General features: G+C 45.7%; 1 protein-coding gene across 3 annotated transcripts in view; it reads right to left on the bottom strand.

The window, feature by feature from the left end:
- Positions 1-27463, bottom strand: part of PBX1 (PBX homeobox 1) — a 279581-nt gene that overhangs the window by 32566 nt on the left and 219552 nt on the right. For all 3 annotated transcript variants that reach the window (XM_025892201.2, XM_025892202.2, XM_073884014.1), the window contains 4 exons: positions 23765-24009; positions 17388-17578; positions 10084-10219; positions 6063-6222 (listed from right to left, as the gene is read on the bottom strand). In XM_025892201.2, coding sequence (XP_025747986.1) covers positions 6063-6222; positions 10084-10219; positions 17388-17578; positions 23765-24009 — 732 coding nt within the window. The remainder of the gene's footprint in view (positions 1-6062; positions 6223-10083; positions 10220-17387; positions 17579-23764; positions 24010-27463) is intronic.

Genomic DNA, 27463 nt, shown 5'->3' with positions numbered 1-27463 from the left:
ATAAAAGTGGGCCTCAAGAAGAGCAGTCAACCATCTGCTTTTCCCTCCCAGAGAAGAAGCCTTCTCCCACATAGTTAGCCTTCAGGCAGCACCCTGGTTGCACTGTGATAAACCCAGCCCACCCTCAGCCTCAACACAAGGGCGTGGAGAAGCTTCTTATTATTCTGAAGTCATCGTGCAGCTCAGCGCATTAGGAAAGAAAGCTCAACGTGCAGGGTTTGGTTAAAACATGACATTAGCCTAGAAAAGGAGAGACCTTAGGGACCCAGGTCAGTTCCACTCTATTTCCAACTCTGTCTTGCTCAAACTGTGCTCTTGTCCTCACATTTTGACAGCCATCATCCGTGTGGGATCACCCAGCAATGATGCCCCAGCTCTGACACTTTCTTAATCTCCCAAGGTAGGAAATTGCGCTCTCCTAGAGTGCTATCTCCCGGAGCTCAAGAGAAGGCTTTTTCTGTGCTGTAGAAGAATCACTTTACTAGCAATGAATTCTGCACTCTGCCACTCTGCTCTATGCTGAACTGCTCATAGGATCCTCATACTTCCAAGGAGGGAGCCATTTTGAAGAACCAAATGGTTCACTTGGGGAGACCCTCAAGGTAGGAAACATCTCTGTTTTTCTTTGTTTTGGGGATGTCCACCCACACGCAAGAACTAGCTAGCTCTTGTGCTACATAAGCTGATCCTCCACTCTCTGTTGTCGTGGGAAGAAGGGAATGCTTTCTTTGTGGGGGCGGGAGGGCGACTCGAGCCGGCCTGAATGTCCTATCAACATCCTTCTCAACCTTTCTTTTAATCAGACCTACAACCTAAATAATAAGAGCCATTTTGTCAGCATTCTTACAACACAAGCTCACATTTAGATGGCATCAGAACCAGGAATTGTTAGCTCCGGGGCCCCAAATTATAATTGTTTATATAATATCAGAACTTTTTGCCCCACAAGAGTATTCAGTTTGATGCCCAGATACTTTCTTTCTCTCCCAAATACCTGTAGTAAACCCACACTCCTTATGCCTGGCTGACGGGTTTGTTGGAAATGAGCATGCAGGCTGAGAAACGGGAGAAACCCCCAAAGGGCTGCGTTGGTGCCAAGGAACACGGCATCCATGGAACCATGAAGGTATGGGATGTGCCATTTACAAGATACACACTGCAATTGACACAGATGATTTAAAAAATATATGTGCATGGATAAATTGTAAATATGTCTGGCTGCCTAACATACATAGAGATAAATATGCGCATATCAATGGCCTTCATGTACAAATGCATTTGAATCAGAGTAATTGCAGGAATTGTCCCTGTGCTCTTGCCTCTGCTATTCTGGCATTTTGTTGTCTCTGTACGGCCCTGTACTACACGACCACGGCTTCTGACTCTCTGATAAGTAACCAGAAGCAAGGATGGCTCTGAGAAGAGGCCAGGGGCCACGAACACCACAAGAAAGCAGACAGAAGTCCGTGCAAAACTCGAAATGAGGAGAAGACATGTTCTTCATTGGGAGAAAAAACTCATCACAGAATGGACAACTTCCTGAGAAGGACGTACCCTTGACAGAGAGCGAATGGGCTGTCTCGGAGGTGCTGCGAGGTCTCAACTCCTACGGAATTACCTGGCTTGTGGAGAAGGTCCGTCAAGAACCTCAGCAGCAGGTGGCTGGAAAGTCATCGGCAATTACCGGAAGCACATTTTAAGATGTGCTCGCCAGTTAAAAGGTTCTGAGTTTGGTGTGGGAAGGGAGGCAAGTGGCTCGTGTAAGCTGTCACCCAGACATCTGGGACACGTACAGAGCTAAAGCTGCACTCCACGGGAAATAATGGATCACCTCTGGATTCTAGTGCACTGGCTCGGGCAAATATGACGACGTGGAGATGTGCTAACATCCATTTTCATAAGATCATTTCCTGAAGGCTGCAGTTTCTAAAGAGTCTTTAGGAGACTTCAATTTGTTCAGGGGAAAAAAAAATAAAACAACAATTCACTTCATCATCTCCCCAAAACCCCAGAATACTAATGATAACATCTAAACTTAGAGCAAGGTTTCTGGACATGGGCACTATTGACATCTGGGGCTGGAAAAGGGCTCATCGTGGAGGAACATTCTAGGTACTGTAGGGTGGTGGTCAGCCACATCCCTGGCCTCTAGTCACTGGAGGCCAGTAGAATCTGCCTCCCAAAACCCTGACGACCAAATGTCTCCAAACACTACCAAATGTCCCCTGAGGTACAAGTTCACCCTGTTGAGAACCAATGACGTAGAATAAGAGAGGCTTACTTTTTCTTACTGAGGAACTCAAAGGGTTTAAAAGGATTGGCTTGTTATTCCTCAGAGCATTTTTATGAAACAGATGTATGACGAGTATTGCCTTCATTTTGCAGTTTTGAAATCAAGGCTCCTGAGAGACTGGGTGGCAGCCGATCAGACTAGACTCTCAACACCATTTGGAGGCTCAAAAGGTGGAGCCTCTTTGCTAGATACAACTTCTTTATGTCTCCGGCTTGCTTCTCTTATCTTCCATGATTATTCCCCTTCCAAACTCCAAAAATCATTGTTACTTTCTACCTAGGACAAGGCCCAAGAGAGAAAGCCTGTCCGGTTCGACAGGAAACCCCTTTAGAAGGTGCCCGTGGCAAGGTTCTAGAGTTCCAATTCCGGCAGGCTGTGTTTTCATTTTCTACTTAGAAATTAAGGGAAGAAAGAACACAGCAGAAAACAGCCCATGGGATACATTCTTTCACTTGGTTTAAAAAAAAAAAATTCTAAGAGTTCCTATGGATTTACTAAGTGTCAGCCAACCTCCCTGGATGTGTTACCTCCTCTCTAACTGTGTGTATTATATACATAAACTTCTCTTAGGAAGCCAGAATCTAGGGGGTTTTAATACAATCCTCTTCCCCCAATCCAGAAAAGTGCCAAACCTTCTATTAGGGGGTGCGACAAAAATGTACAAGGGCTTGCCCCTAACTAAACAGTGCCAGAAGAAAAGCTTTCATGGCCGAGCCTGCCGATGCCCTTGATACACACACACAGAGTCAGCAAAGGAAGATTCAAAGCGGGGGGGAGGGAGTCCTGAGCCTCAATAAGCCTGCGATTGCTTCGCGGATCACAGAATCTAATCAAAGATCAATGCTGATGCTAAGCCACAGCAAACATCTGCAAGGCCCAAGCCAATTTCCTTCTTCTTGAATGCTAAAATGTTCTCCAGAAGATAACCCAACCTTCCAAAAGGGGCCCCGTTTTTCTGAGACCTTACTCCTGCTTTTCTAAGCTCATCAAAAATAGAAATGAGAATGTGTCCCTCTAGGGGACTGCAGAAGTATGGACCCAAGGTTATAATGATTGCTTCAAATGGCCCCCCATTTTTGCTTCTTTTTTCTCTTGAAAACTTAATTTTCTTCTCTTCCTTCTACCCTCTCTCTTTGTTCCAGCCACTCTGCCCGACTCTGCTGGTGTCAAATATGAAGCATGCCAAGTATCTCTCTTTACATGCTTGCTCGTCCCCCACGGGTCCTTGCCCGAAGTGATTTTAATGAATTATGCTTAAGGAAATAGGAGATCAGGCATATATCAACAACTAGGAATATTCAGAAGTGACCTAAATAAAGATGCTGAAGAACTGCTTGTCCACACAAAAGCATCTAGAGGGAAGAAGATTTACTTGCCAAGTATCTTCTTTGCAATAGAAATGAGTATGTATATTTAGTAAAGCTTCTGGGAAAGAAAAAAATACCCTGCTTCAATATTAAGGATCTACAAAGTTCCCAGGTTCCAGAACTCTTAGACTTCAAACTCAGCCAAAATTCATTTTCACATATTAACCTCTTATTTAAAACTGGTATCTATTTCAGTGATCCTTTATCCTTTGGAATTATCAAGGAGCTAATATGCAACATCATAAGCACCCTATGTGAAAAGTTTGAACACTTTAAAGCACTCACTTCATCTGTGCAATGCTTTGGGTTGTGACAAGAACAAAGGAAAATACAGAAAAGCCCGTGTATAACTTTTCTGTTAAAACGTTAATGAATGAAAATCCCACGCTATTGCACACATACAATAGTATCTTCTTTTGTCTCTACTGTAGAAAAAAAAAAAGCACTACAAAGGGGTTCCTCTGCATATTATTTCCAACAATTTAGGCACAACTGGAAGGCTTAGCTCAAATTTTCCATAATAATTTACTTTGTGCTTACAATAGTCACCTAAGTTTAAGCTAGCAGAAAAATTCTTTAGAAAACTGTAATCATTGACTGACATTCCAAGAGAGCCAAAATAATTCTTAAACACAGAGCGGGGGGTTAAAATGCTTACTTTTCTCTTTTTAAGTGCTTTAGAAAAGAATAAAAAGTTACGGCTTTAGTAATGAAGGGAGTCCACAGGGCCCTTCTAGGGACTAGTCATAAATCATGCTCAACCATCTGCAATGCAGATATATCAGGGACAGGAAAAAGTCATTTTTATATCTGTTTTGCATTATGACAACCTTTGCAGGAGTGGTGAGTGTGGTTTCTGCTAATGTTGACAGGGCTGTACTTCTTCCAGAGACAAGTGAACACGTCTGCCTAGCAGTGCGATTCAACCAGTGTTGCCGGGAGTCTGAAACGCTTAATAGTTGACCAGATGGGGAAGAAGGAAACTCTCTGGTTACTGAGCCTCTTAGCCTTTATCCTTTGTCAATCATGCCAGGAGGGGGAGAGAAGGAAATACACACACACAAACCTCAAAAGGTAAATATGCTCCTCAGAGTTATCCAACCTGGTGTGCTAGGAAAAATATATAACTAGATTGAATTCTACACTGTCTTACCATGTCCATGCTTACAAAGCCCAGGCCACTCTTCATGTATGATTCCATTTAAACAAAAGAAAGCCATGGTGGTACAGCCCAGTGACTTGGGAGAACCTTATAACAAATTAGGGCATCTAGAAGCTCACAGAAGACGTTAGAGTGTGGAGCCTTACAGGCCTCCAGTAACAATCCACCACAAGGTAGAAGGAGAATTTATTTTAGTGAACAAACAAGCTTCAGGGTCAAAGGCACCTCCCAGAAATGTTAGAAATTAGATTTTTAATCATCTTATGGTCAAACATTTAAATCTGGGACCCTTCAAGTTGGAGGCATCCGTTTTCTTAGATGGGCATCCCACCCCCAAAATCAACGCAGCTGGTTCATTATAATGAATAACCTGAGACCAAAATTATTTAATAAGGAAGTATTTCTGGGTTTCCCTTACAAAAAAAAAAAAAAAAAGTACCAACATGCCTTCCATAGCATACAAACACTAAGGTTATCATTTATGTATTAGCGACTATTTTTTTCTTGTGTGGAAATTCAGAACTGGTGGTACTAGGCAAACCCCAAAATGTATTATGTGTTAGGCTAAACTCTGAAGTTAGTGATATAATGCACACTTACTAAAATAAAACCAGGGGCAGAACACATGACTAATATTATAATAGGAAGACTGGAATCTAAATAATGTGAATTAATTTGTTCTTCATAGTTTACGTAAAGAAACCAACAAAATGAAACAGTGAAGAAAAACAACTCTAAACAATGTATACCAGTCATCCCAGTCTGGCTTTGCAGACCAGAGCATTACAATGAGGAATATTCCTGCAGAGAGTGTATGCTAGTAGGTCACCCAAACAGTATGTGATGGGAACAGCAAAATAGACAAGGATAAAAACTTTATGTGAACCACACTAAATGCCAGAGCCCCCAAGGGACTATGCCCAAGTATTAGATGCAGCTAGCTCATTGTCATCTTGGAAAGGAGAATGTGAAGGTCTTTTCATCAAAACCAGCCAATTTGGGTCTGTTCAACTTAAACACGTTAGCGCAAACCTCCAGACAAGCCCATCTTATAAATAGTAAAACACGCTGCTCTTTGGAAATGAGAGGAAACACCCCAAGTGGCATCAACAACAAAAAGGGACAATCAAATATGTAAGTCAACCAATCGGAAACCTAAAGAATGAAAAGAAAACCCCAATGTAGGAAAAACAAGTACAAAAATGGAGCACGATCCCCCCAAATCAAAGAAGAAACTAACCAGCTGAGTTAGGAGTCGAGGGTGAGTTAGCTTGGCTTCCATGGGCTGACACATTGGTAGCAGTGACAGCCGTTTTGGCAGCATAAATATTGGCTTCCTCTTGAAATTTACCTATGTTCTTCTTGTACCGGATTCGCTTATTTCCAAACCAGTTTGATACCTGGAGCAGTTAAAGAGAAGAGAAGAAAGTTAACATTCCGACCTGCGCAAACATCTCAGAGGAAAAGGAAGGTACTGGGAGGGCTGGAGGCAGGCTGCACGGGCTGATCCTATTCTGATTTTGCAACATCAATGAGAAGATCTGAAGGAAGGGCACCAAGAGGGACCCTTGCACACAATGCAGTTCTCCTGCTTAATACAACACCATTTAGCAAAAACAATGCAGCAAAACATCCTACGGAGGAGCTGCTCATTTGGATTTGGATTTGGACAATTTTAGTTTAGGACAAGCATTTTAAAACTGCTTACCTCTTAAGAACACGACACCAAAATAAACATAGCATTTCAGGAGAAATGTTACTTATCAACGCTAACACTGACTTTGAGCAATCAAGAGGCACAGACTTGTAATCATCCATACAAATCTGTATCGACATACAGGTGCTCTCACTGAAGGAGTAATTTCAAATTTTTAGAAGCTGAATAATGCTAATATGGACTAGATTCTTAGCTGCAGGTACTGTGGACCTTAGGATCAAGGTAATCCGATCGATAGTTTTCACCAAGTATTTTGTAGCAAAGCTTGGTGTTATCTACATGAGGAAAAACTGAAGCATACCAGAGATTAGTCCTTTGAATTCCAGACTTTAAATGTTAAAGCCAATACAAAAAATAAACCTAATTTACTTTCATTTGTTCATTTATTTCCTTCATGTGGCTCACAGCAGCCGTTCTGGCTTCATTCTGCATCCCCGCTCCCTTTATACTAAGACCCCTGCCAGACACAAGGGGCGACACAGTTAAATTCAAGTTTTACCCCCATCATTCCTGCCTTACGAGGAACGCTTTATACCCCATAGGCCAGATGTGATTTCAAACTAAAATGTTGTGTGTTTTTTTAAAATAAAATTACAAAACAAACTATGAATCTGGTGAGGGAAGAGAAAGTTGGTAACACATGTACCACAGCTGACACGTAGTTTCTCTTTACCCAAACAATGGCAGATAAAGGACATTTTTGTAAAACCACAGTTACCTTTTAAATGCATTAGCCAAAGTTAAAAATCTTATAAGGTAAGCCCTCTTCTGCCTGTGTGGCTTATGCTACGGGAGGAATGCCAAGCCTTTGTTATCAAAACCGAACCGTACCATTGCAGTATTAGTAAATGAGAGGGGAAAAATTCAATGAGAAATTGCTTGAGTCATTGTAAATGCTGGTGCCTACAGGAGAGCAAGGGCCATTTTAGGACCACTGCATATCTAATTCCATTCCCAAACTCATGCTTTCCTTGTTATAACTTTTACTATTTGTATGAGGGAGAGGAAAAGAGGCAGCGAGATTTTTCTAAGGTAACTGGATGCACTGGAAAAAGGGGGAAAGATGAAGGTAGTTTGGGAGGGCTTTTGAGAAGGAAAGAAATACCTGAGGTCTAGTTAAACAAGCTACTTGAGAAGACAAGAAGGAACGTGTTATGGGAGTGAGTCCCTTCTCAACAAGAAGAACAGACAGGTGGGCAAGATGCTTGGTCAGTTCAGGCATTCCCTACATGGCCCACGAGGTGATACTGGATGTCCTGAGCCATGCACATAATCAGTGCTTTCATTAATTAACTTGCTGTTCATAGTCACGGAGGGTCTACCATTTGCTGGGCACTAGGGACACAGAGAGGACAGACACGGTCCGAGACAGGTAATATGGAAAAAATAATCAGTTCTCTGGGGAGAGTTTGATCACATTTCAAACATGTTAAGTTTGAAGAGCCTGGGCAGAGCCATGGCAAAGCTCAGCGGGAAGGAAGACACATGAGTCAGTCTTAACTGACTGAGCCACCCAGAAGCCCCAAGATGGAGGGGTAATTATTAACCAAAAAAACTGACAAAAACAACAAACCCCCCCCCAAAAAAAGAAAGAAAGAGACAGCCCCAAAATGGCTACAATAAAAAAAGTCCAAAATCGGGATTCCCTAGATTTGGGAACTGAAGGGGGATTTAATAAATCACGTGGTCCAACAAACCATGATTGGCAGATGGGACAACTAAGACCCAAGAAGAGGGAGTTCCCTAAAATCTCACAGTCGACTCCTGACAAAAACATGTTCCCAGACAAATGCTCTTGTTATTGTATCATATCATACTGTCTCCCACTGGGACTTGTTTGGCAACAGTGGAACAGCTCTGTTGTAGTTGCGAGGGAGTCATGTGATGGGGAAGGAAGAATGGCATGGCCTTAGGGTGGGTGAAGCAAAGGGAAAGGTGATACGGTATGTAAATATTCATTTTAATGGACAAACTATGTGCACCTGAGTTTCCATTACAAAGGAAGTGAAAGTTGCTGGAACAGGCCAGGAGTCCATCTTTGATCGAGATAGAATACAGACCAACTCCAGAAGAGTTCATTCTACCTTCAATAGGGATTTAGAATTCTGAATCCCAGAATTAGAGTTCAGACAGTCTAGTGATTTAATTCTACTTTAGAAGCAGAAGATTCCAGTATCAAATTTACTGATGGTCAGTTAGTGATATGGTTCGTGCCCGGAACCATTCCTCAAACAGGCAGCAAATATCAAAAACCATCAAATGTCTTTTCTTGTGGACAAGGGATCTAAAGGCTGGACAAGAATGGTTAGAGACCTAGATAAAACCAGGTGACTGGAGTTTGACCACTCATGTTCTGCTTTCCTAGGGTTCAGACTGGAACAACCTTCACCTGGGTCAAAGCACCTGCGGAAGGTCTGAGTTGAAAGGGCTGGTGTTTCCAAGGCTGCTGCAAAATCCCCCACAGCTTGTTGGGGAGGCCCTGGTGAGCTCTTCATGGCACACACTCTGTGTGGAGTTCTATATTCTGACTGGACCTAACTGGGCTTAGCTAAGCACAGGTTGATGGGATCAGCACCCTGCAGGGAGTAACAGAAGCCAGGATTCAATTCAAGGAAGTACAAATGCTCAGTGTATACAAAACAGCATCTATTTTGCTTGGAAGATGCTAAGCGAAGTTTCTTGCTACAGTAGGCTTCTTTCCCCCACTCCCCCACCTCTTTTAGGGAAAGGCCAGTACATACGGTTCTCTTGCATGAGACATATTTCAGAGGAACTTTCTCTGATAGCTTTCAGAACCATCATTACTGTTCTCAGCTAGAGACCAGGGGTGGTATTTGAGGTTCAGATTAAATAAGAAGTTTTGGACAGATCCCTTGAGTAGACAAAATATAAATACATATAAATATTGCCTACTTTTCTACTTCATACTAATGTTGAAGACTCCAGGTCGATAAAAATGTTTTATCATGTACCTTTCCACGTCAAAGGCACCTGTTATGGTTATCGCTCTTTGGGGAAAAGGGGCACCCAGTGACATTTTGTGCAACCATTCCAACGCAATCATAGTGACATGTTAAAATTCCCACACTCCATCAGTTACAGAGCGAGCACATCAAGAGAACACATTTGAGTCCCTTTCACTGAAAAGTTCCATTCACTGACTCCTTCCTGGTTGGGCACAAGATGGGCTGAGGAATGGACTGTGTTTGAGAAAACAGTATGAGAAATGCGGACAGCTTTCCAAGGACAGGCAAGAACCTTGACCCATTTCTGAAGCAACGGAGCATTCAATGGGAAGAACCCTACCCCTGTTTGTCTACTGTACTCTACTTCTCCCACTTCTGCTGGTCCCTCTCAAGTTTGTCCAGGTACTTACCTGGAAACTCTCCTACTTAAACACCTCACGTGCTTCCCTGGCCATGTGAGGGCTTTAGCAAATGGAACATGCAAGGCATGAAAGCTCAGGAGAGCAACACCTCTGAGACCCCGCCATGTGGCTCCACCGGAGTCAGGCTAGAGGCTGAGCCTTTGGACGGCTCCTCACCTGGGACACTGTGATGCCACACTTCTTGGCTAGCTCCTCTTTGGCTTCCTCACTGGGATAAGGGTTGCTGAGATGGGAATAGAAATATTCATTCAGGATTTCCGTCGCTTGCTTGTTGAAGTTCCGTCTCTTCCGCCTTCAGAAAGAGAAAGGAAAGAACGACAAAAAAAAGTTCACACCAAATACATATAAAGAGGGAGAGACGAGAATCTACTTCTGTGAAAAGACAGATTTTTGAGCAAAAAGTGGATTAGAGAAAATTTGCACCAAGGGGCCAGCTGCCAAAGCCGTCACTGAAAGTATCTGTATGCTGTAGAACCAAGGTATGAATTCAGGTCTGCTTAACTACAAAACCCAACCTTGTTCTTACGTACAAATTGCCTCCTGGCAATTACAAAGACTCTGGAGGCTTCCATTAAAAATAAGTTATTATTTTCCCTTTATTCCATTCCCAGGTAAATGCATACAGCATTTTTTTAAAGGCATCTGGGGAAGAGGGTGTGGAAGGCACTGAAATTAGCCCCCTGGACTGTGTGACCTCCCACAGAAGGAGACAAGTAGCACTTTTCAAGCAAGAACAGCTGCTAAATGGTAAAACAAAAGCCCGCAGAAATCTCTTCAATACACAGGTCGCTGAAAGGAAGAGAACCACTTTTTGAATAAAAGCATTTTTGTCTTTAAAAAAAAAGTGCTAATTGAACTAATTTAAAGTGAGAAACACTTTACTGCCTCCTCACAGCTAAGGCCCGTAGGCAAGTTGCGGGAGCTGTTTGGGGATGCCAGGCTCACAGTAGAAGCTGGTTGGCCCTCCACAAGGCGGTGGGGACTCCACCTTTAAATTAGCTCCATTAGCGCTTTGCCTTTCTTGCTTTTATCAAAAGCTTTTTCCTTATGGAAGAGATTTCCAGAACATCCTTGGTTATGCCAGGACACAGGATTTCCCGATTTAGCCCAACAGAAAGCACGGAACAGCCTCGCTAGACAAGAAATTCAGCTACTATTGTATTTTCAGGGTCCCACTTGGATTAATTAACACAATAAAGTGCCTGATTTTACCGGATGAACACCATCTGTCCATAGGTATTAACCACATCTGTCCAGACTATGCCAAGCCCAAGTCACTTTCCCAAATCATGCTGAGTTTCTGGGTCACCCAACATCAGAAATTGGGCAGAATGGATTAAAAAAAAATAAAAAGCCCAACTCAAAAAATAGGCATTTGTTAAAAGTCCTTGTCTGCTGGGAATTTGGGGGAAGATAGCCAAGCGGCCAACATGGGCTCCAGGCCAGGCTTTAGATAACCTTTGGCTTCTTCTCTGCCCAAAGAAAACAGTTGTCTTAGGCCTGGGGAACTGGACCCTGAAGGCTCCCCTAATTGGGAGAACCTCGGTTCATTCATTCAGCTGTCTGCATTAGCATCACACTGTATTTTTTGGGAGTCTTCCAACTGAGCTCAAAGGAAGCCTCCCTGGAATGAGCTGGTGGTACTACGGGGCTGGTGCCGACAAGCTGTTCCTGACTCGCTTCTCACACTGCTGTGCAACATTCCCTGGGCAGTCTCATCGACTCTGATGGGATCCCTTATTACACTGCTCTCAGTGGCTGTCTCCACGGAGGGCCTTGGAAATCCCAAGATCAAGACTTTTCAAGACTTCAGGACACCCAGTGAAAAGGAGACACTTCTGACCATAAGGTTCTTTGAGCTAGACACCTGGCTTTGGCTTGAAGTGGTATCAGCTTGGTGAGTTAACATTTGTGACTTCGAGCCAATCAAAAGCCTTGGGAGTTAGGTATCTGGGTGTTTAATGTTAAGGAATGTGGAGGTTGATCGAATAGTACTGGATAAATGTGGCATTTTAGGAATGAAACCTTTTGAATCAGAGTGAGTCAAGAGTGGGAGGTGTAGGCACCCCAGACACTGTTGCTAAATACCAAATGCATTACCTCCTGCCCCAGCGACTCTCCTGAGTCACTGCCCGTCTACCACCACAATCCCCAGGCACTTCCAACACACTCTGTATCTCCAAAACTCGCATCGCATTTCACCCAAACCAGCTCCATTGTCTTCCTTCCCCACATCACCATGGACACGGTACAGTGTGTCTAATTTGTTCATCTATTTGTTCATTCAAATATTCAAGTACCTAGCAGGTGCCAGAACCTCGGGGTGGTTCTTAACACATCCTGCTGTCTTACCTTCACCAGATGATGATGCCCCAAAGCAAACCCTGTCAGTTCTATTCTTTCAAATCCAACCCTTTTATTCCAGCCTATTGTCACTCTCTTTTTGAAATAGGTTCAGAGAAGCCACTCTCTATCATGTAATGGTCTGGCTAGTGCTGCACGGTGGTGCTTTCAGCAATAATGGGAATGTTCTAGATCTCTGCTTCCCAGTCTAGCAGCCATGAGCCTGCTTGTGGCCACTGAGCAGCTCGAATGTGGCTGGTGTAACTGGAGCGGGACATTCTGAAACTTTATTGATTTCAATGTAATTCAGTTTGCATTATTTTAAATTTAAAAATCAAATAGCCACTTACCAGACAGTGCAAACTCTAGACCGATGCATTCCAGAAACACTTTCTGGAAGGCGTGAACTCACAGCCCTGCTACACACCATCAAAAGCATGAAATGTCTCTCAAACCTCTTGCTTTAGTCTATTCTGTAATGTACACAATGTTTATCTTAAAAGGAAAATGATCTTCCCCTGCATATTTAAGTAAAATGGGGAAGATACTTCATACTTATTCTGTGTTCACCCAGTTTGAGGAGCACGGGGGCTTTAATAGCGGGGTCCTACTGTGTCCCCTGTCCCATTCAGCTCGTCCTCAAGAGAAGCACTACAGTAATTCTCCCAGACCATGGATCTGATCATGTCACAATAATAGTAATGGTAATGATAATAATAATAAAATACAAATACAATAAATAAGATAATAAGTAATATATAATGTGGTGATCCCTAATATACTAAGGAAGCACTGTGTGAATTATGCTGTGAATACCATATTCCAACCCTATACTAAGTTTTTTTTCTTCATATTATCTTATTTATTCCTGTGCATAGGATTAGCCCCATTTTACAGACAAGAGTCCTAGGGAGGATAGGCCACTTAGCCCACCTTACAAAGGATGCCAGAATTTGAACCCAAGCAGTGCAGTTTGAGAACTTAAGCTCTAAATGACGGCATTCCCTCCTTAAACAGCCCTAATGGTTTCTGCCGTTTCTCAGGACAAATCTGAAGTCTTCACGGGTACAGTTAAGGGTCTTCAGTGGACCTTCCTATCCCTAGTGCCTCATCTCCCCCAGTCCTAAACACGCTCTGCACAATTTCGTCTAGCCACATCATATGCTTGCTTCTCCATGCCCCCAAAGACACTCGTGACTTTTACACTCCCGTGCCTCTTCACACCAACCTGTGTATTTCTCTCCCACAGCATTTGCCACAGGTTTACCTAGGTCTCCCCGGCTAAACAAGTTCCTCAAGGGAAGGAGCCACGTGTCCCTCATCTTTGAAACCCTAGCGCCTCACACATAGTAAGCATTCCAGCTAAGTAATGCTTGTTGATGTTGGCTTACGTTGTTTCACTTTGCCCATGATAGTCTTTCTGTTTGGCAAACACACTGCTCGCTCTGGGATCCCAAACTGTCTGCCCTCTCCCACATTCTGCCACCCCCTCAGGCGGCACTGGGAGAGGTACTTCACGAGGAATACGCTATTTTATGTTCACTCATAAGAGTGTCTGTTTGTCCCACAAGATTAGGAGCTCCTTGAAGGTAAGACCCTTATTTATATGCTGTTTTTTTTCCCTCTTAGTTCTTCTAGTGGCTACTACAGCATCCGGCAGAGAATAAAACTCAATGAGATAAATCAGTCTAAATACAGGCCAGTCGGCCCAGACCTTCCTGCACGTCCTTCCCTCTCGTTGCCTGCCTTCCACTTTACTACTTCATTTAACATAATCCCTCTCTCGGGGTGAAATGAAGAGGTGTCTTCCAGCTGTTTATCCTCTTATTGTTGCCTCCAGCAAAATGTTACTGAACAGAAGTTAAAATTATTGCTTGAAAATCATTAAGAGTGTGTGTAAGTTCTCTCTTTCAACTGAGAAAACTGTGTTGAGGGTTCTGACAATAACTTTACCAAGTTTGACAGCACAATGTTTGGGCCATAGCATAAGATAATAAATGCAGAATGAATGAATGAATGAATGAATGGGTGGACGAATTTTTTTCTGGCACAATTAAGTCAATGTAAGGAAGAGAAAAGGGTATGACTTGAATGGACAAACCTGGACCAAGTGCTTAGCTGAGGAGTATGGAAGGCAGAATCCTAAGAAGGTACCAGATTCCAGCCCGGCATCCCCGCCCTCCCCCGAGTATGGGTGGGGCTGTGACAAAGAAAGGATATCCGTCCTGTTAGTTTAGGGAAATTAGGTTAAAGCCTTAAAATGGTGAGATTCTCTTGCTGGTTTCCAGGAACAAAGCAAGCAGTAAAGACGCGAGCTGGCCAGAGGGAGCGAATGGCTTCTGGGAGCTGGGGACCTCAGTCCCACAACCACAAGGAACTGAATTCTGCCCACATCGGGAATGAGCTTGGAAGAGGACCCTGAGCCTCCGATGAGATCATGGGCTCTGCTGACACCTGGATTACAGCTTTGTGAGACTAGGGCTGAGGATCCTGTTGAACTGTGCCCAGATGCCTAAACCACAGAAACTGTTCAATAGTATCTTTGTATTGTTTTAAGCTGCTAAATTTGCGATAATCTGTTAGGTGGCAACAGAAAACGGAGACAAGGAGTATTTTGTAACAAAGTAGCACCATTCGATTCCACACGCCTGTGACATTACAACGACTAATGCTGTTACTAAGTCAAACTTCCCTTGTATTTCATTCGTCTTCCACCAAATCCTTCACTGATGAAGCCCTGCCCCTCAGATACACGTGGCTATCAGCACCGGTTTCTCTTTCTTACTGAGGTTTGTTTAGCTAGCTCTCTAACTACAGCACTGGAAGCAGTGATAGAAACTACCCCAATCACGAGGTCTGGGTAAACATTTCTTTTTTGAGCCCGGAAAGCCATTTGCTCAGCCGTGGGCTGGCATTTGGAGTTACACTCTTTCACCGATACCAAATATACCCTCAAAATAAGTGCTAGTAACAATGACAAAAGCTTAGTTGTTGTAGTTCGGAGACTTGGCTCAGAGGCACTGAATCAAAGGTTGCAACCAAAGCGGGAAAGAGACCCTCTCGTAAGTGATTGTTCTTCTGACGCCAACTGGAACCCTCTAGGCGAAGGCTGGTGGAAGTGACAGGAACGGTGTACAAAGCTCGCCCGGTTTTGAGCCTGACCTTCAACTGCACACAGCACAGTTACCTCGAGCAGAAATCCAACAAGACAAGGATTCCGCCTCTCCCTTCTCCCCGGGTTCTCTCTGGGTGAGAATCCAGTCTGGGCCTGACTTTTCTCTTTTTCAATATCTGCCCACACAAATACCAACTCCAGAATTTTAACTAGGGTGGTTTCCATGGGGATGGAAGCAACACACGCAGAGGGGCGGTGGTGGCCAAACAGGCACAGGACCCAGACAGAGGCCACCAGCCACTTGCACTCTGCACTCAACTGCTTTCGAGAAGCCAGGTTGGCAGCAGGTCGCGAGGCGAGGGAGATACATGGGGGCCCTGCTTCAGGGAGACTCTGCCTCCCCACCCCCCCAACCCCCATCACCATGCCCAGCTGGATAAAACTCTCTTTGTGTGCACTTTCTCTTGACTTACCCTATAGAATTCCGGTGGCCCAGAGATGCATCTCGCTAGCTGGTACTCTCAACTCATATTCCATGTGACCCAAAACACACTGAATAAAAGGGAGTTTAGGAGATGCCGGGGAGTTTTAAAGAGGTCTGTGGACTGCAATAACCACAGTTGTGAACAGAGAGAAATACAGGTAAGCAAGCTGAATAATGCATGAGTTCGGGGGTGAACAACTTCGACAAGGAGCAGTGAATCTTTCCATCTCATTGAAAAGGGACAAAACTGTAGATCATGAAAATGGCACACGACTCTGACACACGTGAAGTTCTAACTGAAATCATAGCCTGGGATGATCTTCAGGAATTGAAGTAATGAATGGTGAAACCTGCATTTATAGAAGCTGGCTAATCTGAGACGGGCTGTCGATCGCAAAGGACACCCACACCCTGAAAACATGTCTGCTAGATCAATGATTAAAACCCTCCTCTCGAGTATATGAAAGATAGGATTATCACCATCTTGCAGGCCGCATGTCAAAAATTAAAGAAACCAGAAGGATCTGGATAAATCCACTGGTCTGGAGAGTATGGGCCAAGAACTGATTACTGGTTCTCTGTTCTCAGTTTTTATCTTTTTTTTTTTAAGAGGACCTCTCTTTCTTTTTTTTTTTTAAATTTTATTTATTTGTCAGAGAGAGAGAGAGAGAGAGAGAGAGAAGGCATGATTCGGGGAGGGGCAGAAGGAGAGAGAGAAGCGGGCTCCCCACTGAGCAAGGAGCCCAATACAGGACTCGATTCCAGGACCCCAGGATCATGACCTGAGCCGAAGGCAGATGCTCAACTGACTGAGTCACTCAGGCGCCCTGAGGACCTTTCTATCCAGGGTTTCTTTGACTGAATTCTATGAACTCACAAGTGAGGTCACGAGTAACAATGCCCGATGGAAAACATCAAACCCTGATTGAAAATTTGGCGCATAGCCGACCAGCCCCTGCTCCTCCGGGCCCACGGGACCAGGTCCTATTCCTCTTTGTGCTCCGGAAACTTAGCTCAGAGGATGCCACATGGCGATCTACTTAAAAATATTTGTTGAGCTGAACTCAGTGCACTCGCTACCTGTCTGTAATGCAGAAAAGATCACAGCTCTCAAGCTGCACCGTCTTTCTGGAGAACGTGGGTCACGGCGGCATCCAGTGAGGCCGCCCCGGCCCAGAGCTACAACACACACCTGTAAAAGGGGTACCGAGTGGGACGAAAATGCTGTCATTCCTCTCACCCACCTCAGCCACCCCTGCCTCTCACTCAGAGTGACTGGCAGGGGTAAGAGAAAGCATCCTCTCTCATTACGTGGTTTCCTGTTTGGAGCTGTCCAAAACCACTGGCTTATGGAGTCTTGGCAGTCTCCCTCCCCAGACCCCAGAAGCTTCTGCAGGCTGCCACTCTGCTTGGCCTCTGACATGGTGAAAATGCAGCTTTTAGAGAGGGACAGGTGTGGGTCCCAACCCTGCATCCGGGATCCCCCCCGGGGGACAGGTGGCCCCGTCGGTGACTCACCGCGCATCCAGAAACCGGGAGCGCAGGATCATGACGGCCTCGCATGTGCTCTGCTTGAGCTGCATCTGGATGGAGCTGAACTTGCGGTGAATGATGCTGACCATCCGCTCAATCTCCTTTGGGGAGATGGGCCTGGTCCGGCTCTGCTCCCGCAGGAGGTTCATCACGTGGGTGGTAAACTCGTTGCATGCCTGGAATGGCAGGACAGTAAACACCGGCGCGTGTGGAGGGTCCGGGCCTGGACGGAGGGCCGCGTGGGCTTTTCTAGAGACTCGCACACGTGGAGACAACTCAGCTAGTCTGTGGGGGTTTTGTCACATCAGAGGGATAAAATAAATGACTGGCCTAGAAATACCTTTCATCCTGTTTGACTCTAACTTTGGCCACAATTGAGATTTTTCTAAAAGGTAAAGAGAAATCTTAATCATTTTTTTTCCATGTATTTTACTACAGTGAAAGGTTGGCACCATGAATCCTAGTATAAAATACACCCCACAACCCTTTACCCCAATGTTAACAGCGAAAGAGAGTTTGGGGTCAGATACAGCACAAACTTCTACCTTGCTCATTATCTCTGATATATTAGAACCTCCACATGTCCAGTTTTGGGATGCGTCAACAGCCCGAAGGACGGAATCATGAAATTAAAAGCTAATTCTTCCGGGAGATTTCTCATCCACCCATTTCTCCTTTCAGTTTTATTACGAGAATTCCCTCCTCTGCTGGCCTCCTGAAGACCCACCATATCCACAACAGAAACTGGAATCTGTCCTCAGAGGCCTTGTAGAAGTAGCATCAACACATGATGGAGAGAATTCAGGAGCCATCCCTGCAGAAAGGAAACCTCTCCAGTTAGACCCACATACCATCAGCTCTGGAGGTGAGGTTAAAGATCGCTTTGCCTCCCGCCTCCTTATTTTCCAGGTGTGTAAACTGTGTGGGTGGGGGGCAGAGGAGGGCCTTTTTCCTAAGGCCCACAGCAAAAAGGGAGCAGCCGAGCCAGGACCTGAACACTTCTTATTCCAAGCTGGGGACTTCTGTCCTTTCCCAGAGCCCAAACTTGCTCCTCTGCACACCATTGGCCTTCCTTTTGGTGACTATTAGTTAACATTTGAAGTCTGCTTTCCTTAGCGGAGCCCTCAGATGAAAATATCTATTCACGGGTTAACCTACAGTAATGTTATAAGACTATATTAGATTTGTAAATGGAACAGACAAGATGGTCTTTCACAGTCGAAGAACTAGGGACTCAAAGGGCTCCAACTTAGTATCAATACCAGAAGCACACTCATTAATGATAACACTGCATTTACAGCACAAAGCCTCTCTCCTATCTGTCAGGAACGCAGTTAACAACGACACATTCACTCCTCGTTTCTCTAAGAAATCCTTCGAGGGTGGTCGGCCAAAGATAGCTCGGCAGATGCATCCGCCGGGCTGCATCTACGCTGGGGACTGGGAGGCCTGGTCTTCGAGCCCGCCTCCATGAGTGTCTGGGCAAAGCCTTTCACCACTCGGTGCCTCATTTTATTTGTCAGAGGTATTGGATTCAATCATTCCTCCCCTTGAGCAAGGCCAGCAGCGCCATGGTCTTGTACAGTGACCTGCGGATGAAGTGAACTGTGCTCACGGACACAGCAGAGTGGGCAAGAGGGGCCTGGACGGCCTGCATACAGACGCTGTCTCTGGGCCTCACTTCACTGTGGGACCTTGGAAAGTTACCTAACCTCTCTGGGACTTGTCTTCCTTATTTGTGAAATAGGGGTGGCAGTAACCCACCTCAAACGGTATAGTAAGGGTCAGAGGAGTTACTAGGTGTGTGTCTGGCTATGTGAGGATATATCCGGGAGCCAGTTTCCCTCTTGGTAAAATGAAACAGGGTCATGATTACCTTCTTTCTCCTCTGCAGGCCCATGCTGAAGATACATCCATAGATCAGATCCATCTAGCATTCTGCTCTCCACCAAGAAAATTTCTATATAAACCCCAGATCTGTATGATAAGCTCCTTCCCTGCCGACCCACCCCCCACTTATAAACAAAGAGAAGGACATAAGGCATGGCATCGAGTCGATTCTAAGAGGCCACGGGGTGGGGAGTGCAGGGTTAGGCACAGAGCAAGCATCCCGACCAGCTCCATGGGCAAACACGGCCCCTCGCTGGCCTGCAGCCTCCTCACCTGGTGGGGGCTCCAACAGGGGACGGGCTGGATGTGAGGAGGCATTGTCAAGTGTACTCCTCTCTGCTGGGGAGTCCCAGTGGCTGGGCTAATAATAACGTGCGTCATTACGGGGAATAAAAATACTCACAGTATCTGATGTTTATTCAAGACATTTTATCCTGGAGTCCTTTCTGCTCTGCCATAAACAGACAGTGGGGTCTTTTCACCCACTGCTGAGGTGGGAACAAGGCAGCTGCTGAACAGCTGCTCAGGAGCACACAACAGAGAGCGAAGACCAGTTCCAAGTCCATTTTAGACGGACAGGACGTGACGATCCAGGTTTTTCCAGGAACGACCCACACCACGTCCTCCTCAGGTCCTGCAAGCCTGTGGCTTTGGAAGCCGGGCTGCCTCTGTTAGGTCCGGCATTCCCGATACGACAGTTGGGGTGACAACTGCTCATTAAAGAGAACCCTCACAGGCTGGAATTTCTGAGACAGGGGACGAGGGCAGGGGGTGGGGAGCCTCTGCTGTGGACAGTCATAAAGGCAGTCATTTTCGAGAGCTGCCATGCACCCCAGGCGCCCCTCAGAGAGTCGAGGATTTCAAAGGGAAATCCTTCGAACCTTGCCCACGTTCCAGGTCAAGGGCGTTGCTGGGAGCCACTGACTAAAGACCAGCCCTCTCAGAATGTCCTGCTCGAGACGCCAGAGTTTTAAGCTTCCCTCCCACACCCTGGTTAGCCCGTCTTCTTCCCTCCCTCCTTCAAACTGGATTTGGTGCCAATGTCAGCAAAGAACGTGACAGGGATTTAGGATTCTTTTTAGCTGTGAACCGACTAACCCAGCCCGGTTCAGCCCTACAGACTTAGCCTCACCCAGGCCCCAGCAGCATTACTTCTCAAAGCTGGAGAACCCTGCAAAGCCACAAGCATCCATTTTTTAAATGACACTTGGAACAAAATTCAGCCTTCTGACATCACGGTTTTATCTATTAGAAGATACCAGCTCTTAAATACCTTACTGCCTCCATGATCTGCTAGAAAGGCGCTTTACCAACACCCTTTACTGTAATAAAATAATTTCCTTCCTTTCTTTCTAATGAAAATCTCTAGAAGCTTCTTTATTTAATAACCTCAGGGTGAAACGATGGCTGATTCAGATAGATGGTTCTTTTTTTTTTTTTTTAAGGGATGGGGTTGAGGAGGGCCATGATACCTAATTAGCAGAAAGCTAATTGATGGTCTAGTTACCTATCACCACCATACTAAAAACGTTTTAAAACGAACAAAAATAACAGAGTCAACGATTAATAGCCAATTTGGCAACTTCATTCACTCAAGTACTAAAGTAGAGAGCAATGTTTTTACTTTACTGAAGTTTCCTGATTTTATTTTATTTTTTTGTTTTTTAAAGATTTCATTTATTTATTTTAGAGAGAGAGAAAGAGAGAGCTTGAGCGGGGGGGGGGGGAGGGACAGAGGGAGTGAATCTCAAGCAGACTCTCCACTAGCATGAAACCTGGTGCAGGGCTTGATCTCATGACTTGAGCCGAATTTAAGAGTCGGATGCTTAGCCAACTGAGTTACCCAGGTGCCCCTGAGGTTTTCTGATTTTAAAAAAGCTCCCACGAGGAACCGTCACAGAAAAATGAAGAAGATACAGCTCCCAGACATACTAGCTAGGATCTTAATGGCCTAATTTCCCTACAATCCACTATGTACTGTAAGTAACGATGTAACTGGCACTAGTGAATTACGAAGTGCCTAAAGTGTGTTAAATAGGATTCAGTTCTTATCCAGAAAATGTCCATAGAACTAAGGAAATGATCTTTTTGTATTTTTAAGAATAAGAGATATAGACGACTACACCCCCCCACTTATGTAATTTGTTCTGTACTGATGGGAGTCTCTCCTTAAATTTCTGGTTTCCAACTTCTTTATTATTTAAAGCAGGTAGATAGCCTTGAGAAGTTTCTGAAGGAGAATATGATTACCCCAGCCTCTCTCGTCCACGGAAGTAACAGAAGACAAGCTGACTCCTTAACGGCCTACACAAGTCCACACTCTCTCTGTATGGAGTGCGACTAGTCAGGTGGTGTTCCGATAAGAGCCCCTGGATTAAGGGTCAGAAACTGGATTCCAAGGCCACCCCCGTCCCTCATGGGACGTCTGACCCACATACACAAGCCCTCTGACCTCCATCTCCTCACCTGTGTCAAAATGGAGAGGCTGACCATGCCTGTCCTGGGTACCCAACCACAAAATGACCTTGAGCAACAAGTGCAACTGGCAGAAGTCAGCAGTCAGTTCTTCTATGTTGCTGACAACCTGAGCTAAGAACAGAGCCAGTTTTCAGCAGCTACCAGGCTAACATCCATCCCAGTTACGGGTTTAATGGGGGGGGGGAAGGCCACCCTCTGGGTTCTTCTTGTACCCCTGGAGTGTGGTGAGAGTTAACCTGGATGGCAAGTCTAGACAGGCTGTTTTGCCAGGAACCAGGCTTAGTCTTGAAGGTAAGGTAGGAACAGCACTGAGTAGGGAGAACTCAATAGGCCAGCTAGGAACCTTTATAGGAAATGTCCCCCTCTGTCTTCCCAAGCTATCCCATAGGTTAGGGCCAACTGAACTCTTAACATGATGGATCAGGTTAGGAAAACTTCAGGGATCAGCCAGCTCTCTGGGTTCAGCATCCCCTGAGATCTCAGGAAGTGTCTACATGAGCCAACACTGTGGTAAGAACATTTGCTCTTTCCTGAGAAGGCAAAAGGCAGTGACTCACAGGTTCTACCATAAGATCGCTGCTATTCCCCTCCCCTCAAACCGTCCCTACGCCTATCTGATGGTTGAGTTGCACCATGCTTGGCTGCCAGCTTCACAGCAGTCCCCCCCCCCACCCCCCATAAAAGAAGGGACTTGGTAGAAATCCATTTCGAAGGTAGATAGGAGTGCAATGATGAAACTCTCTTCACTTTAAATTTTAAAATACCCATTTCTATTTTAAAAATTTAAATTTTCTATTAGGTTTGCATTTGCCTTCTACCTAGACAGTCGTAAGTGGACTAGAGGGGGTCTTCTGCCTTTGCTTTTTCTCCCTCTTCTTTTGTGACTCTTAAAAAAAGAACAGGAAACCAGAAAGCTAAGAATTCAAGGAAAGTAAGTTAACTATAGACCTTCAGGATAATGTTGCATCCAACAAGGTGACAACAAACATATCTGTCACCTACTGATGGAAGAAAGGCTGATATAAGGGACTCCTATTAAAGTAGTATTGCTCATACAGACCCAAGGAAGGAGAACTGATATGTAAAGTCCCATGTGCGTGTGTGTGGTGTGTGGTGTGTGTGTGTGTGTGTGTGTGTGTGTGTGTGTGTGTGTGTGTGTGTGTATGGGGAGGGCCTCTTGGAGAGAGCAGCTCTGTTATAATTAGAGTACCTTACATTTATATATACTGCTTTGTAATTTAAAGCCTTCCTTATGCTCTTCTTCATATGGTTTTTATGGTCCTGTGATATCCCTGACTCCAAATCTACAGCTCTTTGCCGTACATCACCAGCTTTGGGGTAAGACTACGTGGACCACTGTGCCACACAGACCATCGGTGGAGTGTCAGGATTGGAATCCAACTTTGTTGATGACAGGGGTTCCCTGAGCCCTTCTCTACTCTTCTTATGGAGGGAGGTGAGCATCGCATTCCGTATCATATATCAAACGAACAGGTCTGATTCTCACTTGAGCTGAATCTGGGTAGAGCAAGGGACTTTAAGGCCAAGTTTTAGTATCTTTTCCCATACGGTTCCATGAGTACTGGGAAGATGAGGAATCCTCCGCAAATACGGAGCAAAAGAAGGCCGTACGAGTCAACGACCTCCCCACAGGTCAGGTGGTGACTGTCAGTGACCTCTTTTACCCCATGAGACCCGGGCTACAGGCCATGGGCAAATGTTCTAGAGCCCCCACTTGAACATTTCTTATATTGGCTATTAATGTTTCCTGAGATCATCACTTACAACTTAAGTTTTTAAAATGCCTTTACGGCCAGTGTGCCTGGGTTTTTAATAGGGGACACTGAGGACTCAGTGGCCTCCAGTCCAGCCAGGGGCTCGGTGCAGAAATGCAGAGGCTGGCCCTTGGGGCTCTGCAAGCCCCCTGAGGCCCGAGGCTCTTCACCCTCCCTCCTAAAGGGCCGGGGTGCCCAACGCCCCCATGCCGCGGTTACCTGCTCGTACTTCTCCAGCTCCGTGTGGTAGATCTGTCTGATCTGGGACAGCTTGGCTCTGTAGTCGGAGTGCTCCACTGAGTTGTCGGAGCCCGCGCCCCCCGAAGCCGCCGCTGCCGCTGCCGCCGCTGCCGAACCACCACCCTTCTCGGGGCCCGCCACCCCCTCTGCCAGCAGCATGTTGTCCAGTCGCATCAGCTGGGGGTCTGTCGGCTCCTCCTCCTGGGCTCCCCGGATACTCAAGACTGCAGGGGGACACAGCGGAGGGAAGGGTTAATGGTACCCCAACGCAAGCAAATGAAGAAAACCGAAAAGCAATGTCGTACCACTGGCGCAGCAAATTACCAAGGTGCTTGCAACGTGGCGGGTGCAGAAGGGGTGAAGGACCAGGCCAGGGGGACCAGGAGGGGGAGAGAATGCAAGGAGAGGCTTGCTTTGTTCCAGAATGATGCTCCACTTATGAGAGCTACCCAGAATGGTCCAATTCAGGGAGGCAGAAAGTAGAGGGGCGCAGGGCGGGGGCTGGCAGTCAGTGTTTCATGGGGACAGACTTTCCCAAAGGCAAGAGGGATGGTGAGTGCATTTAACGTTGCTGAACTGTATCCTGGGCACTGAAAAACGGGTAAAATGATAACTCGTGTTATGTAGATGTTACTGCAAGAAATTTCAGAAGTACAAAAAATTAATTATAGCAGAAGACAATTTTCACAGTTCATCCCCAAACTGCCAAATTTTTAATCCAAGGCAAGACATTGCCCTCTTTGTGTCTAATTTTAGATTTTGTGAGTTCGTGGTTTTACACCCGTTGACTTTATACTATTTGATCGGCCTACATTTTCGATTCCAAAATAACCTAAGCCACATAAATCCAGTCGTTTTGGACTGGGATCTTGAGACCCTTCCCCAAGACCAGCAGGGAGAGTACAGAAGTTTAAAACAGCAAGAAGATCTATTATATGTCAATTATTCTTCAAGAAAAAATAAAATAAGATAAGAAAATAGAACAGCAGGAAGACAGACTGGCCATCAAGTAGGGACGTTTCTCTCTGGACACTGAGATCTCTTCATTCCAGGTGACGACTGTCCTGTTGGAAACCAGGGGGAGGCCCACTGGACAAGCTGTTTCAGGCGTTCAGAGAAACCACGTAGGATGGAGGAGGCTCAGGCCAATGAAATGGCTGCTTTTTATTAAAACACCATGGCCATTTGGGTGGGGGAGGGGATTGGGACTGAAAGAGACCAAGTGTTTTAGTAAAACCAGCAGAAGAGCTAGGCAGTCTCCTTTTACTACCATCTTACAACCTGCCATAAAATAAATCACTCATCTAAACCCAGTTTAGCTGTCAGCAGTCAAGCCTTTGTTGAGAGGGAACATGAGAAGAATTTCCAATTTAAAAAAAGCGAAAAAAGTTTGGGGGTAAGGGAGGAAAGGAGGGAAGTGATTCCAGGCAGAGGAGAAGGAGCCGTGGACGGGGACAGGGCCATGGCAAGCACTTTGTGGCTTGATGCATACATGAGTGCCGGAACAATCGGAGAATCGAGAGCTGTGTCCAGGTGGGGTGCGTCTGGGGAGCCCCGGGAGGCGGTGCCTGTTCTAGGCGTCTCCTGAGCCCTAGCAGGACAGCCCCGGGGTGGGCGGGGGGTGGGGGGGAACCGGGAAGGTGGCTATGAGCTCAGTACGAGGGACGCAGAGATGTTTGGGGCGTCCCATCACGTATAATGCCAGCATAACCGCACGCTCCTGGCTTCCACCAGGCACGACAAGAACCAACGTCGAGCGGTGTTCAGAAGGAGATCCCAAGTCCTGTGCTGCATGGGACCCTGCAGTATGGCCTTCATGAAACAGGAGACAGTCAAGTGGCCCGCTGAGCCACGTGGCTCAGGAGTGGCAGCAAGGAGCAGAGGATTAAAGGGAGAAAAGCGGCGACGTGAGGACAGAGGAGGGTAGGGCAGACGCAGGGAGGGTGGCTAGCTGGGGAGGGAAGGAGGAAGCCCGCCCCTGTGCACAGACGCCGAACACCTCTGGACTCACGCTCCTCTCCTCTCACACCTGAGTCCAGAATATTCCGCGGCACTAAAATAAAATCGCCGTATCAGGAACGGCCTTGTGGAGGTTTGTGTTGTGGACGTCCTTCCAGTGAAATCCTTCTTTTGTAGGTCCAGGAGACGAATTGGGACGTTGCCCCTCGGACTGGCCTTTGAATAACATTCAGTCCTGTTATTCTGTGCCTTCAGTTCATTTACCCAAACCTCCAAAGTCCTCCGAAGAACCTATCGTCACTCACAGAGATTTCCTTAAGAAAACAATCCAGTGCTCTACTCATTTCCTGAATTAGAGACCTTTCCAGTCCCTAAAGGTGCAGAAAAGGAATGGGACCACCGGAGCACCTGGCGGTGGGGCCCAGAATTCCTCACCTCTACAGGTGATGGCATTTGTGTGGGGGGTCTTTATGGGGGTTTCTCTACTGAACTTCATTTAGCAAGTTTTATCTGCTTTATCAACAAAAACATTTATGGGTCATTTAAAAGATTCACCTCAGGCTATTCTTAATAAACAAACGTAATTGTTCCCCTTTAGCTTGGTCATTAAATAAATTGTGCAAAATCCTACTCTCCAACCCACCCTACTGAATCTTGTGTTGCATAGCCTCCAGAAGAGGCCAAAGACTCTAGGAGAGCAGTCTCCGAAGCTGACAGTGGTAGTGCCTCCTAGTGGGTCCTCCTGGTCCTTCCATAACCAATCCGTCACGCACAGTAAAGATCTTATATTAATTTCTGGTCTCAACAAAGGTAGCAAAGAGAAAGAGAGCAATGCCATCCCAATGCTCAGGATGTGCCCCCCTAGGGCTAGCCTACAACCTGTCCGCCCCAGATGATGGCAAGGATCCTCTCAGCCCGTGTGCCCAGGACTGCCTCGCTCACGCAGCCAACTTATTCCTCCAGCAAAGTTCCATTCATTCTGAGAGAAGCAGGAGAAGCAGAGATAGGCATCCACAGACCACAGCGCTGGTCCCAGTTCCCTCCAGGTACTACGCAGGTAACCATGGGCAGGTCACTACCACCGATATTTACTTCTGAGAATATGTCTCCCTTCCAGACCCACATAGCTCACCTACACCTCCGCTCAACGTTTTCTCTTCAACCACCAGTGGGATGCACAGACTATTCACACAAACTCTGCACACCTACCTAAGTAACATTTTGCTGGGCCTGAAATCTAACTGGTTTTAAATAAAATAAGGAAGAAAATTGCTAAGACTAGCACAGGATGCTGAAAGGTATCGCTGCAGGCCCCTCACCACCAAGGAAACCTTAGGACAGTCACACAAGCGCAAAGCACTCCCCTACACGGACTCTTTCCTCCCCCGCCCACGTATAAGGGATACGGTTAGTCGAGGAGAAAAAAAAAAAATAGTGGGAGTGTTAGCACTCCACTTAGCTTTTGTATCATTTTATGAATCCTGTAAACAAATACTCTTCAAAAACAAATCTGGATTTAATAAGATTTAATAAAATTGGTTTCCAAATGTGGCTAATAAGAAATTGGTATGATAGAATTCAATGCACGTTAATGTATCCATTGCTTGCATTTATACGTAGAGTTCAGGACACATACATAGGTCCCAAACCAGAGATCCGATGAAAAGAGAAGAATATAAAGATGGGGGGTGGGGGTGGGGGAGAAGCAGTCCTCTTCAA

Source organism: Callorhinus ursinus, unplaced genomic scaffold (assembly GCF_003265705.2).
Source record: "Callorhinus ursinus isolate GAN/ISIS: 27379988/994484 unplaced genomic scaffold, GSC_fseal_2.0 scaffold54, whole genome shotgun sequence".
NCBI classification, from domain to species: domain Eukaryota; kingdom Metazoa; phylum Chordata; class Mammalia; order Carnivora; family Otariidae; genus Callorhinus; species Callorhinus ursinus.
Note: the sequence above shows the minus strand (reverse complement) of the source record. Positions and strands in the feature narration are given on the sequence as shown.